Genomic DNA, 21,205 nt, shown 5'->3' on the forward strand with positions numbered 1-21,205 from the left:
TATGTTTGAAACTATAATTAGATCATCCCCCTGGAGATGTGACTCAATCAAGAGTGGTTGTTAAGCTGGATTAGGTGACGATATGCCTCCATCCATTTGGGTGGGTCTTGATTAGTTTACTGGAATCCTATAAAAGAGGAAACATTTCAAAGAAAAAGAGATTCTGAGAGAGCAGAATGACATAGGCATGAGAAGCAGAGTCTACCAGCCAGTGACCTTTGGAGGTGAAGAAGGAAAATGTCTCCTGGGTGCTTCATGAAACAGGAAGCCAGAAGAGAAAGCTAGCAGATGATGTCGTGTTTGCCACATGCCTTTCCAGATGAGAGAGAAACCCTGACCATGTTCGCCATGTGCCTTTCCATTTGAGAGAGAAACCCTGAACTTCATAGGCCTTCCTGAATCAAGCTACCTTTCCCTGAATGCCTTACATTGGACGTTTCTATAGACTTGCTTTAATTGGGACATTTTCTTGGCCTTAGAACTATCAACTTGCAACTTATTAAATTCCCCTTTTAAAAAGTAATTCCGTTTCTGGTATATTGCATTCCAGCAGCTAGCAAACTAGAACACATAGTCACATTGTAAAAGTTATATCTTTATGCAATTGTCTTCAAGAATCAAGGCTGCTGGAACACAGCTCAACAGTTTCAGATACTTCCCTCCATCTACTCCAATACACCATAAACTAAAAAGAAATATCTGTAATGCATAAGAATAACCTCTCGACTGTGAAAATAACCTGTTCTTAACTTTAGTTCTCAAAGTTCACTCATTAATGTTAGTTCCTATTGGTGAGACCATGTAGTATTTATGCTTTTGTTTCTGGCAAATTTCATTGAGCATAATGTCCTCAAGGTTCATCCACATTGTTATATGCTTCAACAGTTTATTCTGTATCATAGCTGCATAATATTCCATCATATGTATATACCACAGTTTGTTTAGCCACTCCTCTGTTGATGGACAGTAAGGTTGTTTCCATCTCCTTGGCCATCTTAAATAATGCTGCTATAAACATCAGTGTGCAAATGTGCATTTGTGTCCTTGCCTTCAGTTCCTCTGAATATACACCTAGTAATGGAATTTCTGGATCATATAACATTGACACTTTTGAGACCAGACATTTTGAAGAAAGTCCCTCAATTTAGTTGGTTTAAATCTAATCCTGAAGAAATGGGTTATGCATTTTTGGCAGAAATTCTTCTTTTCTTCAGCCTTTAAGAAGGAAGCATCACACTGATGAAATTTACATGTATTGTCATTTTAAATATTGCTGAGTTCTATATTTATTTCTGTCCTACTTAGAGATTTAAGCTGACACATTTTTATAAAAATTCAAGGAGATGATCATGTAAATATATTTGTAACCTGTCCTAAAGTCATAAAAAAGATGACCTGCTTCTATGAGGTAGGACTTTTTTTTCTAAGAGAAGTTGTCAGTTTATAGATAGTCATGCATAAAATGCAGGATTCCTGATACTACCCTGTTATGAACACCTTTCATTGATGTGATACATTTGTTATAGTTGATGAAAGCACATTTTTATAATTGTACCTTAACTATAGTCCATAGTTTAACTTCAGGTTCATTGTTTATATCGTGTAGTCCCATGTATTTTTTTAAAAAGTTTTATTCTGGTGACATATAGTCAACTTAAAATTTTCCCTTTTAACCACATTCAAGTATATAATTGAGTGCTGCTAATTACATTCAAAATGTTGTGTTACTGTCACCACCATCCATCACCAAAAACTTTTCCATTGTCCCAGATACAAACTGTTCATTTTAAGCCTTAATTCCCTATTCCCTTCCCCTGATCCTGTCCTCTAGTAACCTATATTCTAGATTTTGACTCTTTGAATTTATTTATGCTAATTGTTTCATATCAGTGCTAATTATTTCATATCAATGTCAGGCTTATTTTGCTCAACATGGTATCATCAAGGCTCATCCATGTTGTCACATGTATCAGGACCTCACTCCTTTTTATGGGTGAATAAATATTCCTTTGTTTGTATATCCTACATTTTGTTTGTCCATTCATTGGTTGATGGACACTTGGGTTGCTTCTGTCTTTTGGCAGTTAGAAATAATGCTGCTATGAACATGTAGGGTTTAAAATTAATTGCCTGATTTTTAAAAATGGCCATTTATTTATTTTATTTTGGGGGGTGCATGGTCGAGTAATTGAACGTGGGTCTCCTGCTTAGAAGGTGAGCATTCTACCACTGAACCAAACCATGCACCTTTGAATGGCCATTTTAGAAATTTGCAAATACGATAAGTGAAAATGGCAGTGTGACCCAATGATTTCAAGTACTTGGAATTTTGAGAATAGTCACATTTTCTATTTCTGGATTCATGTGCTTATATTGTCAGTAACATTTAAATTTCTTAAGAATTATGGTATTACAACAAATGCAAAATAAAAAGTTTCTTTTTATACAGTTATGTTCTAAAAATATTTTAGTCTCTTTTGGGTAATGGTAAAGATTAGCTGTCTTAAAACAGGATTTGATTATTATTCTCTTGTTCAAAATGTATTGTGCTAGTAAATGTTAATCGTAGTTATCTCTGAACAATTGTATTATAGATAATATTTATTTTAATATCTTTCTTTATAATCAAAATTCTCTACAATAATTTCTCGGGGGGGGGGGGGAACGGCCAGAAAGAGAGAAGGAAGAGGTAAGGAAGAGAGGGAACAAGGGTGGCACAGATAGAAACAGGAAGAGAGAGAGAGACTGACCAAACAAATGATATACTGGCTATTGGGGCATTTATCAGACTTTCTGGATGGATGAGGGAGTAGATTGAATGAGCGTATTTAATATAGTTTACATATATCAACTATAGGAAGTAAACCTTCATAAAAACTTTTTGTTGTTGGAAAAAATAGCACTAGAAAGTACTATAGAGGACATGGATTGAAAAAGTCTTATTAACGCTGCCTATAATATTAGTTCCAAACACCTCAATCTAAGTTTAATTTGATCTAGTCCTAATTTATTATTCTAACTGCATGTCCACTATGTCCTGTATCAAAGGTGGTGGATTGGTAGCACACGGGACAAATTTAAATGCCAGGTATATCCTTTATGCAGATGCAGTAGTAGTCTACATTGTAGTGATGGTTTTGGGTTTTTTTAAATTGCGTACATATAAAAACTCAGGAGCTTTCATTTAAAAATCTGACTTTTTTAGATTTTTCTTTTTAACGTTGGAAAGATTTGGCAATGTTGGTCCACAGCATCATTTGGCAGTAGTAGCTGAGACCAAATAGTAATGGCCTTCTTTAGATGAGGCCTACATTTTCTTGTTTCCTACTGTTCCTTCTACTATTACTCCCTGTTCTAAGGCTGCATATCACTTTTGTATATACAGCTGAGTTATGTTTTAATTTATAAAGCTTTTCTGAATGCCTTAGTCTAAAAGAATTTCTACCATTTCATAACTCTTAAAGGCTGTATTGTCTCCTACTACCTTGAGATGTCTCTTTTATTTTGTTGGACTTATATTTAAACCTTTTTTTAAAGATTTCTTTTTATTTATCTTTGCCAGCTATATTATAATTTGTTTACTTTTCCACACCACTAGTCATGGAGTATGAGTGATTTCTGTCAGTGAGTTGGCTACATCTTGAAGAAATAACTATTCTTAGTACTTGGGTTACCGATTCCTAAAAATCTGAGATTGGTGCCAAAAGCAGTTAAGAACTGCTTGGTTTTTGCCTAAGGTTTAACTCTAGGCAAGTGAAGTGGTTGACTTAAAAGAGACATAATAGAGAGCCAGTTAGTCCCCAAAAGAGGAATTAATTTGCTAATGAGTTTCAAGACGCTCATTCTTCTCTTTCTTCTGAAATACTTGACTTTGTTAAACACCATATACTTAATCATTTTTAGCTGTTAGAGTAACAATAATATTAATACAGGCAATGATTCCCAGTCTTTACTTTTAAAAAAGTTGTTTTTAGCACAAGCTCTTTTTTTATGAAACATAACCACATACAAACGCAAATATTCGTACCATATGATCCTTCCATTCTTATATAATCAATAACTCACAAATCATTACATAGTTGTATATTTATCATCATGATAATTTCTTAGAACATTTGCATCAATTCAGTAAAAGAAATAAAAACAAAAAAAATTCATACGTACCATACCCCTTATCCCTCCCTTTCATTGATCACTAGCATTTCAATCTACTGAAGTTATATTAACATTTTTCCCCTATTATTTATTTGTTTTTAATCCATATGTTTTACTCATCTGTTGATAAGGTAGATAAAAGGAGCATCAGACAAAAGGTTTACACGACCACACAGTCACATTGCAAAAGCTATATCATTATACAATCATCTTCAAGAAACATGGCTACTGGAGCAGTTCTGCATTTTCAGGCAGTTCCCTCTAGCCTCCCCATTATACCTTAACTAAACAGGTGATATTTATTTAATGTGTAAGAATAACCTCCAGGATAACCTCTCAACTTTGTTTGGAATGTCTCAGCCATTGACACTTTATTTTGTCTCATTTCCCTCTTCCCCCTTTTGGTCAAGAAGGTTCTCTCAATCCCTTGATGCTGAGTCCCATCTCATGCTAGGATTTCTGTCCCATGCCAGGAAAGTCCACACCCCTGGGTGTCATGTCCCAGGTAGAGAGGGGGAGGGCAGTGAGTTTGCTTATCATGTTGGCTGAGAGAGACCACTCTGAACAACAAAAGAGGTTCTCTTGGGGGTGACTCTTACTAATTTTAAGTAGGCTTAGCTTATCCTTTGCGGGGTTAATATGAACAAACCCCAAGATTGGGGGCTCAGCTTATTGCTTTGGTCATCCCCACTGCTTGTGAGAATATGAAGAATTCTCCACTTGGGGAAGTTGAATTTTCCCCCTTTCTCACCATTCCCCCAAGGGGACTTTGCAAATACTTTTTTATTCACTGTTCAAATCACTCTGGGATTCATTGAGGCGTTGCTTTGGACAAACCAACAAAATCTCATGCCCCTACTCAAGATTCCAAGTACTATAGTGTTCAATTAAGCTGTCCATGTAAGTTATATTAGGAAATGCACTAGTCAAAATGTAAATTTAGCACAAGCTCTTTTAAGAGTAATTCTCCTAACTTGTTTTATGAAACTGACATTATCCTGGTACCAAAATCTGTGAATAACATTATAATAAACATTATAATAAAAGAAAATTACAGACCAGTATCTCTCATAACAGAGAAGGAAAAATCCTCAAGAACATATTCACAAATCCCGTTTTGTGATATATAAAAAGAGGATATGTCATGACCATGTGGAGTTTATCCTAGGTGTGCAAGGTGTCTTAGCATTTAAAAAATCAGTCAGTGAAATCTAACACATTAAAGAATAAAGGAGAACATGCCATGCATGAATGACCATGTTGAGTAAAATAAGCCAGACACAAAAGGACAACTCTTGTATGGTTTCTCTTACATGAAATATTTAGAATAGGCAAATTCATAGAGACAGAAAGTAGATAAAAGGTGACCAGGGGCTTGGAATTGGGAGTTGAGAGATGGGTAGTTATTTCATAGTGGGTACTGATATTTTTTCATTTTTTGTATCAAATCCATTTTAATTCTATAAACGTTTTCTTTTCTAGATCTTCTGTAAACAGAACTTATCTTGCTGTTAATAAAGAAACATCAACAACTTAAATATAAAATTACAGTTGTTCAGATCTTTTAGGCTTAGTGCTTTTCCTGTGAATATGAAACCCATTTCTGTAGGGAGATAACTTTGGTAGAATAAAGCAAGTAGAAAACTTGGCCTCAGAAAATCTGAGCCTTAGGAATAAATTTAACAAAATATATGCAACACATCTACATTGAAAACTGTGAAACATTACTGAGAGAAATTAAGGAACTAAATACATGTAGAGAGATATGCCATAATCACAGTAGGAATACTTGATATTTTTAAGATATCAGTTGTTTACAAATTATCTGTGGATTCAGTGCAATTCCAATAAAAATTCCAAAAGACTTTTTGGTAGTAATATAAATACAGGCAAAATGTATAAGGAAATGCAAAGGACCTAGATCAGTCAAAATAGTCCTGAAACAATAATTTGGGGGAATTTATTTGATCTGTTTTTTTTTTCTGATCCAGTTTTTAAGAGCTATAAAGCTACAGTAATCAAAAGCATATATGTATTGTTGTAATACAAATAGACAAATAGCTTTGTATGTCAGAACAGACTGCAGAAATATATTTGCAAATATAAAATCAGTTGATTTTTTTTAAGATCAGTTGATTGTTGACAAAGATACCAATGTAATTCATTGCAGAAAAGACATGTTCAACAAATGGTGCTGGAACAACTGGATATTCATGTGGGGGGAAAATGAACCTTGATGCCTACCTTATATCATTCATAACATTTAGCTGAGGTAGATCATAGAACTAAAAGTAAAATCAAAAACAACAAAGCATCTAAAATAAAATGGAGGAGAATTTTTACAACCTTGTGGAGGGTCAAAGATTTTTTTAGAAAGATCACGAAAAGCACCATAAAAAAAAGATTGGACTTCATTAAAATTAAAAGTGTCTACTTGTCAAAACATACCATTATGGAAAAATGAAAAGGTAAGTCACAATGGGAGAAAATATCCACAATACGTATCTCTAACGAAAGACTGGGAAGAAACTTTGAACAAAATCTTTCATGTTAAAACAGGATCCATGTATCCCCTTTTTAGTTTACGGTGTACTGGAGTGGCTGGAGGGAAATACCTGAAACTGTAGAGCTGTGTTCTAGGAGCCTTGTTTCTTAAAGATGGTTGTGTAATTATATAGCTTTTAGAATGTGACTGTGTGATTGTGAAAACCTTGTATCTGATGTTCCTTTTAGCTAGGGTATAGACAGATGTGTAAAAAATATGGATAAAAAATAAATAATGGGGGAGACAAAGGTTAAAATAAATTGAGTAGATGGAAGTACTAGTGGCCAATGAGAGCGGTATGGTATGTATGAGTTTTTTTCTTTTTTATTTCTTTTTCTGGAGTGATTCAAATGTTCAAAAAAATGATCATGGTGATAAATACACAACTGTGATGATATTGTGAGCTATTTATTGTACACCATGTATGGAATGTATGTTAAGATTGTTTGTATGTTTTATCAATAAAAATAGAAGAGGATCTGTGAATGGTTAATAAGCACATGAAAAGATGCACATCATCAATCATCAGAGAAATGCCAAATAAACCACGGTTTGATACTATTTTCCACTCACTAAAGTAGCTGAAATTAAAAACTCTGAACCAAGTGTTGGCAAGAATATTGAGTAGCCTGGAAGTCTCATATATTGCTGGTAGTAGTGCAATACTGTTCATCCACCTTCAAAACTGATTATTTCTTCTTATGTCCCGCCATTCCACTTCTAGGTATATATTCCCAAAAGTAACGAAAGTTCAAGAATGTTTATAGAAGGCTTTTTTATAGTAGCCCCAAACTGGGAAGACCAAATATCTATTAACAGGAGATTTAAGATAAATAAATTATGGTATATTCATACAATGGGATTTTATTTATCAATGAAAAGGAAAAAATCTACTGAAACATCTAACAATATGGATGAATTTCAAATCATTATGTTGAATGGACAAAGTCAGACACAAAATAATGCTTATTGAAAAAGAAGTTCAAGAACAAAGAACAGGTAAAGTTGGTTGTTACCAGAAACTTTGGGTATTTATGTGATTCCTCACACTCAGAATTAGAGCTCTGAATAAGGAAGTCAGCAGTACCCCACACAGGTACTGTTTAAAAGGCTGAAAAAGGGATCTGACTTCAAGTAGAGATAAGAGTGAAGCCGATCTGGATAGTACTGAGGTAAATCAGAATATAGAGTAAAGGATGATATCATCCATATTTTAAAACTTTAACCTCTATTTGAGACCAAAGGGAGAGATGTTTATTTGGTGCAAAATGTATATTTTGGGTAGTGCATTTCCTAATTTAACTTGTATGGTCAGTTTTATTGCACCGTAAGTACATGGAATCTTGAATAGGTCTTGAGACCTTGTTGGTTTATTCAGGTTAGTGGGCTGGGGAAGCGGATAGAAGGGCCCTGCAATGGAGCTCGCCACCCCCTCCCCATCCCTGTTCTCTCTGACCTTCACCTCTCCCAACTCGTTTTCTCTCCCGGAGTTGGGGGGCGGGGCTGTTCCCCATTTTATATGCCCCTGCACCGTTTGATATCTTTGTGTTTGAAGTTTACTGTGGATAAATCTTTAAGAATCCCCCTGCCAAGTGTGTTTGTTTATAAATGCAGTTTTTTTTTTCTGTGCAATAAAGGTGTTTCGGGGGGAAAAAAAAAAAGGTATACTGAGGTGCCTCAGTATACCTCAGAGTAATTTGAGCAGTGAATAAAGAAGTATTTGCAAGGTCCCCCTGGAGTACTGGGGAGAAAGGTGGAAATATCCAGCAGTCCCCTTTGGAGAATTTCTGATATTCTCATAAGCAGTGGGGACAACGAAATCAATAAGCTGAACCCTCAATCTTGGAGTTCGCCTCTATGAAACTTCTGCAAAGGATAGGCTAAACCTACTTAAAATTGGGCCTAGGATTCACCCCCAGAGAACCTCTCTTGTTGTCAGATGTGACCTTTCTCTCTAAGCCAACATGGCAAGTAAACTCACTGCCCTCCCCCCCACTACATAGGACATGACTCCTAGGGTTTAAATTCTCCCTGGCAACATGGGACAGAAATCCCAGGATGAGCCGAACCCCAGTAGCAAGAGATTGAGAAAGTCTTCTTGACCAAAAGGGGGAGAAGAGAAATGAGACAAAATAAAGTTTCAGTTGCTGAGAGATTTCAAACAATCAGGTTATCTGGGAGGTTATTCTTATGTATTATAGATATCCCTTTTTCAGTTTATAGTGTATTGGAGTGGCTGGAGGGAAGTACCTGAAACTGTTGGAGCTTTGTTCCAGTAACCTTGATTCTTGAAGACGATTGCATAATGATGTAGCTTTTACAGTGTGACTGTATGATTGTGAAAACCTTGTGTCTGTTGCTCCTTTTATTCAGGGTATGGATGAATGAGTAAAAAAATATGGATAAAAATTAAACGAATGAATAAAAAATATGGATAAAATTAAATAATAGGGAGGGGACAAAGGGTGAAATAAATTGGGTAGGTAGAAATACTAATGGTCAATGAGGGAGGAGCTAGAGGTATGGAAAGTATGAGTTCTTTCTTTTTTCTTTTTATTTCTTTTTCTAGAATGATGTGAATGTTCAAAAAAATGATTTTGATTATGAATACACAACTATGTGATGATATTGTGAGTTATTGATGGTACACCATGTATGGAATGTTTGTGTATTAAGATTTATTGATAAAAATATTAAAAACTAGGACAGGTAAACAATAATGGTAGAAATCAGAACATTGGTTTGTTCAAGGTGGGAAACAGCTGGAAGGATCCATAAGGGAATTTCCTTGGGTAATGGAAATATTCTACATCTTTCTTGGAGTAGTGATTACATACATGGAAATATACATTTGTCAAAACTCTGATACTTAAGATCTGTGTGTTTCATTTTATGTAAATTGAACTTTTAAAAGGGTATTTTCTTACTGAATGATTCCCTTTCCCCTTCAAAAATGTATTTTTACTTCAAGGACCCCGTTAAACCTTCTTACCGTCTACAGTGGCTTGTACCTTTTCCTTTTTATTTTACAATCTTGTTTTTCTTACTGTATTTGAATTATACAGGTTTATAGATCATATACTTTTTTGTTCCATTTTCATTATTACTTGATGTTGATACGTTTGTTTCTCAAGTTTCATTGAAACTCCAATGATAATTGTATATTTGTCTATTTCTCCATTGTATTTTTCACTTTTTGCTTTATATATTTCAAGGCTATGTTATCATCTACGTGCATAAAAATATGTTTTATATCTTTTTGTTGAATTGAATCTTTTATCGTTATACAATATAATACTTTTGCATTAAACTCTACTTTGTCTAATTAGTATATCTATACCACTTTTTTTTTTTTTTTACTTGGTATACAGTACTTTTTTTTTTGGTATGGCATCTTTTCTTCCAATGATTTTCTGTTTTTATAATTAAGATATATCTCTTGTAATCAGCATATAGTTGGATTTTTATTTTTAAATCCTGTATGACAATACTTGTTCTTTAATTGGAATAGTTAATCCTTTTATGTTTAATGTAGTTACTGATACCAGGTTTAAATTTACCATCTAATTGTTTCCTTTTGTACCATTTGTTCTTCGTTGTTTTTTTTTCTTCTTCTTGGAATTTGTGTTAAATTAAGTATTTGTTATCCCATTCTTCCTCTTGAAAAATTAGTTACTCATTCTTTTAATGTTACTACCCCGGAGATCAACTTCCTTTATAAAAGGCGCAGACTTCTGTGTTTTTGCTTTCCCCACAATGTCTAACAACTTGGGGAATCCATTAGATATTTGCTCTATTCCCCTAACATTTATAAAAGAGCTGAAATATTTTTATGAATAAAGTGTTAATATTTGACTGTTGTTTTTAGAATCACACCTAGAAAATTTGATACTGTTCAAGCATCTAAGAGTCACAAAAGTGGAATTATCACCAATGATGTTGGAGACTTAACTTTAAACAAGCGGGGAATGCGAACATCATTTACGTTTAGGAAAGTGAAGCAAACACCTTGTAATTGTAGTAAGTATGTAACTTTATTTTTACTGTGAAATGGAATGAATCTTATATGAAAATTCTTAGTTCCATTTGAAACTAAGAGGAGTTTTGTTTCAACTTCTCTAATGGCATTTTCCATGTTCTGCCTTGTATTGTACTTACATAATGTTTTCTTAACTACCCCCATTAGACTTTTTATTCCTTGAAAGCAGGGGCTGCATTTTATTCATCTTTTTTTTTTTCCCCAGAACTTGGTACTTAAGTATAGTTGGAAACCAAATAAATTTATTTATTGAAGTCACAGTTAAGAATGCTATCAGACAATAAAGTGTCACTTCTACAAAAATAGATTTTGTTGCAAACAGCTTGTCAAGATTCTAAATTAGCTCAACAGGGAAATTAGAGATGATAAATTGTTCTGTAGTAGATAACTCTGGGGGATAAACAATGGTTTATGTTCTAGTTGATTTGGAAACCTAGAAGGGAATAAAGGAAGTGCTCAAAAACTTGTCAAAAGGAGTCTATTTTGAATTGTCTATAAAGTACATTATGGCCTGGATATCTTGGACTCAAATAACAAAACCCTTTTTCATTTTATAAATAACATTTTATAATAATAGTGGTAATTAGATCATTTTTATATCTTGGGTTTCAGTAATAGGCAGTATCTAATAATAGGCCTTTTGGATTTAGTCATAAACTTAAAAATTTTAAATAAAAAACCTTTATTACCTACAAGATGTTATCCTGTTAGAAACTTCAAATGTTTAAATTTGGTTATTTTCATGTTAGTAAAGTTTAAAACAGAGTTTTGTTTCTTTTGCTAGAGTGTCACTGAGGCCTTAAAACATCATTTTTTAAATCAATTAAAAATGTTTGGTATTTGGTGAGTGTCTAACACTATCAGTAGCTTTACAAGATACAGAAAACTGAAGCATGGATCCTATTTTCAAGAAATTTAAAGTCTAGTTTCAGAAGCAAACTTATTTCTTATGCAAATGTTTCTTTGTTTTGGGCATTTATTAAATGTAAGAGATCCTATAAGAAGCTCTGGTTAGATACTCAGTTTACCACCTTTTTTTAAGTTCAAGGCCATAATTTAGATACTTTTGGTCAAAACTTTCTGTTCATAATTTTCAAGAGAATAAATTTTACTAAGACCAATTTAGAGTAATTTTAATGTATATTATAATGTATAATGTAATGTATATTAGAATCATAATTCTGATTTAGTCAACATTATGTAGCCCATCTGTTTCAAGATATGTTTTTAGAGTCCTCAAGCTTTCTGGGACTACCCTTTTCTTAAATACCCAATTAAAATATGTAGAATTTTTTATCTGAGACTCTATAATAGTTTCACTCAGTTTATTTTTCAGAAACTTAAAACTTCCAGATTATTCCTATGCCAGTTAAGTCCTGAAACCCAGAGGTACCAGTCTCTCCAAGAACGTCAACCAGTTGCAACCCCCTACCCCATAATGTCATTACCCCTTCTCAACATGAAGAAATTAGAATGGTTATTGTCTAAATATGCTTAAAGACTGGGAGAAGTTGTAACAGAGAGGCAAGGATTTAACGAATAAATATGACTACTGAATCATTGTATGATATTTCTTTTTAGGCTCCAGTATACTAGAGCAGCTAGAAGGAAGTACCTGAAATTATGGAACTGTAGCCCACACCGTATTTTGAAGTTGGTTCTATAATTGCTTGTTAAGATGTACTTTGAAATATATAATTTTTCTGCATGTATATTATATTTCACAGTAATAAATGTATAAAAAGTGTGTATAGCTTCACTTCCTACATTAATGTGGAGTAGACATTCCCACCCCTATTCTAGTCCTTACTGGGTTGCGGCGTCCTCTAGTTATATTTAGGGAAAAAAGGGTTATTTTATGTCCATTTCTGAAGCCATCAACTGATTTCTCTACTGCCATATGATTTCTAATTATTGCCTTAGTTGTTGCCTGTCTTTCTCGCCTTCTTTTATTTCCTAGAACACAATTCACCAAAAAATGTTGTGTGTGATAGACTTTTGCTAGAGACAGAGGGAGAGTTTAGCATAGCAGAGAACAGGCAAATATTTTAAATAGTATTAGATGTTATTACAGAGAGCAGGAAACAACTTCAAAATTCATATAAGACATTGTGTCCAGACTTTCAGTTCTCTACTTGGTAGTGTTCTCCTTGGCATTTGCTCATTCCTCCTGGAGGAGACAACACAGTGTAGTCATTTGAGAATGTGAGCTTCAGAATCTACCAAGCTTGGGTTCAAATCCTGGCTCTAAGTTTTAATAACTCGATCTCTTTGGAAAGTTATTTAACTTCTCTGCGCTATCATTTCCTCATCTGTAAAATGAATGTAATAGTACCTATCTCTTAGTGTTGCTGTGAGAATTGAGACAATACATGTAAACTGCTTTAAATAGCGTATAGAAATGTTTGTGATTATTACCAAATGACACTTTACTTCCAGGTCTTGTACCTCTTCTGAGATTCTGAGCCTGTCCAGAATGCCTGCCTTTACATGCCAAGGGAAAAACCTTAACTCTTGTTAATTTAGTTAAATTTCTCCTGTTTAGGCCAGACCCATCATGATGTTTTCCTGAATAAGAGAATTCTTAAAATCAAGATGAAATAGCCAGATGAAGAAATGCAGTCACATTTTATTGTGAATGGATTTTTTCCCCTTCTTTAGGCCCCTCACATATTTTTAGGATGGTTAAGAGCTGTTTATCTTACTGATAAATCAGAGCTTACCTTTCCTCAATCACCAAATTTAAATTGATTTGCTTTTGCTTTCATGGAAACTTGATTCCTTATGGTTCACTTGCAGAAAAATGAAACGCTAATATTGCCTTATTTCTTTTCATTTAGATTACCCTATGGTCTGTGACAGCCAGAGGAAAGGGATTCCTGCCTCATTTCCAGAGAATGCTGAAGAAGCCTCACAGCTGGAGCAAGAGTACGTCCATCGTGTTTATGAAGAGATTGCTGGGCACTTCAGCAGCACAAGACATACCCCTTGGCCACGTATTGTGGAGTTTTTAAAAAGTTTGCCAAGTGGCTCAATAGTAGCTGATGTTGGATGCGGAAATGGAAAATATCTTGGCATCAGTAAAGAGTTATATATGGTAAGTAATTGTTGCTTTTGATTTCCTTTTTCCTTTATTTGTAATGGTTAACATCTTTCTTCTTCATAATATAAAGCTGTACTTAGGTCACTTAAATAAAAAATAAACCTTCTAAGTCAAATGTTTTTTCATAATTGAAAATTATCATGAAATTTGTTTTGACTTTTTCCATTTACATTGTAAATTAGACTAGAATATTATTAAAATTTTCCTTGATAGATTGATACTTTAATCTGTAATTAAAAATATTTAGTTAAGGAAAAAGTATATCCCATGTTTTTAAGATTTATGATAATCAGAATTGTTTGAATTTTGGTAAAGTAATATAGTAGAACATGAAGTGTATACATTTGAAGGCATGAAACCCCTTTAGTTTCCTTTCATTCAGAGGCCAACATTCTGTTTATAAAATGACATTGCAGAAGAGTTATAACAAACTGATTGAAAACTAATGACCTTTCCCATTTAATTTTTTATTCCCTTGGAAATTTATGGGCATGCCATCTTTTGTGTTTTCCCCCTTTATGTTTTTCTCTCTAACAAGTTTATTTTATAAGTAAAACTATCTTACATTTATTAAAGTCATTACAGATTAGAAAGATTTTTATAGAAACCGTTCTCTTTGCTTTGCTTCTCCTAAGTGTGAGAAAGACGAAACAGATATTTGTATTCATCCTTTATAAATGAAGAAGCTGAGACTCATACAGGTTATGTTTTCTCCCCTAGTGTCATATATTAGGGGACAGTTTTAGCTAGCAAACTTCTAGCTGCCAGAATGCAATATACAAGAAACGGAATGGCTTTTAAAAGGAGAATTTAATAAGTTGCTAGTTTACAGTTCTAAGGATGAAAAAAATGTCCCAATTAAAACAAGTCTGTAGTGGGCCGTGCAACAGTGGCTTAGTGGCAGAACTCTTGCCTGCCATGCCAGAGATCCAGATTCAATTCCCAGAGCCTGCCCGTGCCAAAAATAAACAAAAAACAAGTCTATAGAAATGTCCAATCTAAGGCATCCAGGGAAAGATACCTTGGTTCAAGAAGGCCATTGACATTCAGCGTTTCATTCTTAGCTGGAAGGGCACATGGTGAATGTGGTGGTATCTGCTGGCTTTCTCTCCAGTCCCCTTGTTTCATGAAGCTCCCTACGAGGCATTTTCCTTCTTCATCCCCAAAAGTCACTGACTGGTGGACTCTCTGCTTTGTGGTTCTGCAGCTTTCTGCTGTGGCTTTCTTGTCATTGTCAAAAGGCATGCTCTCAAAAAATATCTCCTCTCTTATAGGATCCCAGTAAGCTAATCAAGACTCACATAGAATGGGTAGAGACACATCTCCATCTAATCAAGTTTAATGCCCACAATCAATTGAGTAACATCTCTGTGGAGATGACCTAATCAAGTTTCCAACCTGTAGTACTGAATAGGAATTAGAAGAAACCGTTGTTCCCACAAGGTTGATTAGGATTAAAACATGGCTTTTCTAGGGTACGTAAATCCTTTCAAACTTGCACAGGGACATAAATGGAACTTAAAGCCATGGCTCCAATTCCAAATTCAGTGTTCTTTTATAGGGAAAAAAAAAGTTTTTTTTTGGTGTCTTATTGTTGAGGAAACTAAGGCTAAATAGCTTGACCAACATTAAGTACTAAATGCAGGATTTGAACCCATTTCTGCCTGATTCCAAAGCTTCTGTTTTCAGTTATATAATTGTTTTCCATGCACTGCTTTTTTCCATAGAAAAGTAGGAAGGTCTCCCCATTCTAGTATTCTTGTAAATACTCATATCAACATTGCTATGTGAACACTGAAGCCTCCCTTTTTCAAGGCTAAGATAGGAGGACCGGAGTTAAGGGATTGAGTAAGGAGAATGAGAACAGTCTACATTCCTACATTATTGTTGCAAAGCAAATTGTTTATAATCTTTATTTTTACCTTATCCTAGATATTGCATACCTACATGAAGAATGCTACTTTACTACTGCAGTTAAAGGTAGAGTGTATACATTAAGAGGCAGATAAAAGAATAGCTTTTCATCAAGATAAGACATTGGTATTCATATATTGTCAACATGTTTACAATTCCTTCTTGTTATAAGGCCTCTTAAATTTTAGTTAATAAAGAATAAGGTGTGAGGGGCCAAGATGGCGGCTTAGCAATGTGTGCATTTTAGTTCGTCCTCCAGAACAACTACTAAATAACCAGAAACAGTACAGAACAGCTCCCGGAGCCATGTCAGTGACTGGATACACAGCGTACCCCAGTCTGGACCAGCTGGACCAGCTGCAAGCCTCCCCAGAACCGTGAGTTCCCCAAGCTGCAGCGCCCACGCCTGGTGCTCCTCCCCCATAGGCGGCTTCCCAGAGGGAAAAGAAAGAGACTCTAAACCTGGTCAAGGCAGAGATCACTCTTTGGGCTCACAGAAAAAGAGGAAAGGGGAGGAAACGGAGGTTTTAGTGGCTGTGTTTCTATGGAGACTTGGCAGCCTCTGGATTCAGCTGCGGGACTTCTTGGGCTGCAACTGCCCCAGGCATAGGCAGAAACGGACTGCTTTCAGGGCTGTCTCCCACCTGTGCCTTCCCCAGGGGAGAGGTGAAGTCCAACTCAGGTGGAATAACTCTCTCAAGAAATTCAGACCCCAGGGCTTGGCAATTTGAAGCCATTAAAACCAGCCTACAACCTCTCCTCTGTCTCCGCCACGCCCCCAGCAGGGAGAGTCTTCCAAAGTTAAAGGAGCCATAACATCTTTTGCTGGTGGACCTGCACGCAGACAAGCGCCACATACTGGGCAGGATAAGAGAAACAGAGCCCAGAGATGTCACAGGAAAGTCTTATAACTTGCTGGGTCTCACCCTCAGGGAAAACTGATGCAGGTGACTCCTTCCCCCTGATAGGAGGCCAGTTTAGTCTGGGAAAACCCAGCTGGAGTCTATAATACCTACGTAGAACCTCCTAAGGGTGGGGAGGGAAAAGGCACCATACAAGCAGGGCAAGAAACAAAAAAACAAAAACTGAAAAATTATCCTCTGTTAAACAAAACCTAAGCTAGAGGTCCAGAAAAAAGTTGAACTGAAGGTCAAAGAACAGATAGACAACAAACTCATCTAGCAAGAAAACCCTAGGTAAGAGAAGTGAAAGCAGTCTCCAGAATAAACTAATTGAGGTAATTAAATGTCTAGACACCAGCAAAAAATAACAAATCACACCAGGAAAATTGAAGATATGGCCCCGTCAAAGGAACAGACCAGTAGTTCAAATGAGATACAAGAGCTGAAACAATTAATTCAGAATATACGAACAGACATGGAAAACCTCATCAAAAACCAAATCAGTGAATTGAGGGAGTATACGAAGAAGGCAAGGAATGAACAAAAAGAGGAAATGGAAAGTCTGAAAAAACAAATCACAGAACTTATGGGAATGAAAGGTACAGTATAAGAGATGAAAAAAACAATGGAAACCTACAATGGTAGATATCAAGAGACAGAGGTTAGGATTAGTGAACTGGAGGACAGAACATCTGAAATCCGACAAGAAACAGAAACTATAGGGAAAAAAAATGGAAAAATATGAGCAGGGACTCAGGGAACTGAATGATAATATGAAGCACACAAGTATACGTTTTGTGGGTGTCCCAGAATGAGAAGAGAAGGGAAAAGGAGGCGAAAAACTAATGGAAGAAATTATCACTGAAAATTTCCCAACTCTTATGAAAGACCTAAAATTACAGATCCAAGAAGTGCAGCATACCCCAAACAGAATAGATCCAAATAGACGTTCTCCAAGACACTTACTAGTCAGAATGTCAGAGGTCAAAGAGAAAAAGAGGATCTTGAAAGCAGCAAGAGAAAAGCAATCCATCACATACAAGGGAAATCCAATAAGACTATGTGTAGATTTCTCAGCAGAAACCATGGAGGCGAGAAGACAGTGGGATGATATATTTAAATTACTAAAAGAGAAAAACTGCCAACCAAGACTTCTATACCCAGCAAAATTGTCCTTCAAAAATGAGGGAGAAATTAAAACATTTTCAGACAAGAATAAGGTGTGAGTTAAGATTATTCATGAAGAGAAAGTAGGTTTCTGATGTGCCACTGAAAATCACAATATAACCACAGTAAACAAAGTGGTATGTTTTTTTGTTTTAATCTTTAGTTTTTGTCCAAAATGTTTCTCAGTAGACACTGCTTTTGTACTTTGTTGATGATATCCCATGGTTTTATCTAGTAAGGTATCATTTGTCTCAGTGAAACTAGGTTGAAGTCAGCTACGTCAACTTGTTTTTATAACTTTTTCAGTTACATCAGAATTGATAATCAGAATTGTTTGATTTTTTAAAAATCACTACTAGCTATTGACTCTCTTTTATTTTTTTTTAAGAGAAGTTATGGTTCACAGAAAAGACATGCATAAATATAGTATTCCCATACACTAACCTCTTATATTGTTTTAAGTATGGTATATTTGTTACAATTGATGTAAACACACTTTTGTAATTGTACTATTAGCTATAGTTCATGGTGTACCTTAGGGATCACTGTTTGTGTTCTGTAGTCCCATGGATTTTTTATTTTTTAATTTTTATTCTGGTAACCTAAAATTCCCCCTTTCAACCTAATTCAAATATATTATTCACATCTGAAAGTAAGTCTGTCAATTTACCTTCAGTTTCTTCCATGAAAACCAGAATATCTGCAATGCTGTGTTCTACAACTTTGAAGGAAATGTGACAACTTCAAAATGGATGGGCCTTAACTCAGTATAAGATGCCTTTAGGATATATGAGTTGTCTTTATATCTAGAATCCAGGACAAGTGTTTTTGTCCATCCCTTATTCCATACAATAATAATAACTGACATTTGCATAACAACTGTATGGTTAATAAAATCTTTACTATATATTTCATTTCTCATTAGCCCTGAGAAGTTGGTATTCTTATTCCTGTTTTTTTAAGATGAGAAATCAGAGGCTCCCAAGTATTAAGTAGCTTTCCTGGGCCTACAATTTTATATGTTCTTGATAATTTTAAAAATATTGTATATGTTTAAGAAATAAAAATTGGGTGCTTAAGTGGCTCAGTGGTAGAATGCTTACCTTCCATGTGGGAGACTTGGCTTCAATTCTTGGACCCCCCCCGAAAAATAAATATATTAATAATAATAATAATATATAACCACAGTTCAGAAAATTGATAAAAGGAAAGCTATTTACCTATAATCCAGTCACCTTAATAAATCAGTTTATTGTGATAATTATCCTTCCAGTGTTTTTCCTTTTTCATAGATTGATCACTATGCATGCAATTGATAACTCATTTATATTACTTAACATTTTCATTTTGATACATAGTCTTAAAAACTTCCTTGACTTTGTAATAGTTCATTAAGTGGTTGTTGTTAGACGTTTTGATTAACCAGTTTTCAGTTTGAACTATTATAAATAACACCATAATGACCTTGTATATTGAGAGACAGTATGACAAAAAAAAAAAGAACCTGGATTCTTGGAGAGAGAGCGATCCATATTTAAATCACTGCTCCACCATTTAGCCATTGTTCAACTTTGAGCGAGTTACTTATCTTCTTTGAAATGAAATTTTCTCATATAGGGATAACAATACCTAACTCAGTGTGTTATAACAATTAAATGTCTAATACAGAGAATCTATGTTAATACATAGTGGGCAATTAGTAAAAGGCATTTAGTTATTATTAGCCAGTTTTGCTTTTTTCCTTATTTTGGATTATTTCCTTAGGATAAATTTTTAGAAACATAATTATTGGATCAATAATTGCTAATAGTTTTATCTTCCTTAGAAAAATGGTATGCCAAATTGCTTTTTAAATGGTTAAGCCAATTTGTACTATAAGCAGCACTATATGAGAGTAAGTTGTATTGCTATCCCCATGGTATATTTTGGTTTTACAATATTTTTGAAGTATAATAGATGAAAATGAAACCTTATTTTAGTTTGCATTTTTTATTACTAGATTGAAAGTTTTTTCATGTTTACCTGTAGTTCTAGAGTTCCATATTTAATGTTTTGCTGAAAATTATAAAAAATTATATAGGAGTCAGATAATTCAGTGGTTAGAATGCCTGTTGTTCTAGTTTGCTAGCTGCCGGAATGTAATATACCAGAAATGGAATGGCTTTTAAAAAGGGGAATTTAATGAGCTGCTAGTTTACAGTTCTAAGGCTGAGAAAATGTCCCAATTGCAAGTCTATAGAAATGTCCAATCAAAGGCATCCAGGGAAAGATACCTTGGTTCAGGAAGGCTGATGATGTTCAGGGTTTCTCTCTCATCTGGAAAGGCACATGGTGAACACAGGCAGGGCTTCTCTCTTGGCTAGAAGGGCACATGGTGAATATGGCGTCATCTGCTAGCTTTCTCTCCTGGCTTCTGGTTTCATGAAGCTCCCGGTAGGCGTTTTCCTTCTTCATCTCCAAAGGTTACTGGCTGGTGAACTCTCTGCTTTTTGGTGCTGCAGCATTCTCTGTTCTCTCGGAATCTCTCTCTCTAAAATATTTCCTCTTTTATAGAACTCCAGTAAACCAATCAGGATCCACCCAAATGGGTGGAGACATGTCATCCCCTAATCCAGTTTAACAACCATTCTTGACTAAATCACAACAACCAGGGAGATGATCTCATTGCAGTTTCAAATATACTGTATAGAATAGGGATTATTCTACCTTAATGAAATGGGATTTATATTAAAACATGGCTTTTCTTAGGGGGCATACTTCTTTCAAACCAGCACACCTGCCTTTCATGCAACAGACCCAGGTTCAATTGCCAGACCATGCATCCAAAACAAACAAACAAAAATTATATAGGAGTAAAAATTTACAGTTTAAGCCTATGTGTGTTTTTATGTCATTGAGCTACCTCTAGCACACAGAAACATGTAGCTTTACATGAGTTCTTGAATATATGTGAATATTTATAAAGAAGCCATTTTCTATCCTATTGTTGACATTATGCAACGTTATTGGGTAGAATTTTAAATTCTTTGCACTACCTTTGATGTAAAAGCTTAAAGGAATTTAATAGAAAGGAAACGGAGAAAAACTGACAGTGACAATTTGACTATAGTATATGGAAGGCTCAGGCAAAATAATCAAAAGATCAAAACACCTAATAAGCCAGACATGATTCAAATTGTTGGTCAGTAGGGAATCTACATTAAACCCAGTGCTTTATTACTAAAATTGCCCTGTCCTCTCTTGTTGGAGAAAGTGTTGCATACAAATAACTATAAAAGGCTGGCAAGAAAAAGTTTCTTTTGTTTTCTTTGGCTGCTATTCTCCTTGTTCTATTTTATCTGTGCTTCTGAGGTAATAAGTTTCCTGCTCTAACTACTGAA

At 34.9% G+C, this 21,205-nt stretch overlaps 1 protein-coding gene across 4 annotated transcripts in view; it reads left to right on the forward strand.

Annotated features, from left to right (window-relative positions):
* ALKBH8 (alkB homolog 8, tRNA methyltransferase) overlaps positions 1-21,205 on the forward strand; it is a 115,236-nt gene that overhangs the window by 86,218 nt on the left and 7,813 nt on the right. For all 4 annotated transcript variants that reach the window (XM_077113079.1, XM_077113078.1, XM_077113077.1 and 1 more), the window contains exons 9-10: positions 10,569-10,720; positions 13,580-13,836. In XM_077113079.1, coding sequence (XP_076969194.1) covers positions 10,569-10,720; positions 13,580-13,836 — 409 coding nt within the window. The remainder of the gene's footprint in view (positions 1-10,568; positions 10,721-13,579; positions 13,837-21,205) is intronic.

The sequence above is a fragment of the Tamandua tetradactyla genome, chromosome 8, assembly GCF_023851605.1.
Source record: "Tamandua tetradactyla isolate mTamTet1 chromosome 8, mTamTet1.pri, whole genome shotgun sequence".
Lineage (NCBI taxonomy): Eukaryota > Metazoa > Chordata > Mammalia > Pilosa > Myrmecophagidae > Tamandua > Tamandua tetradactyla.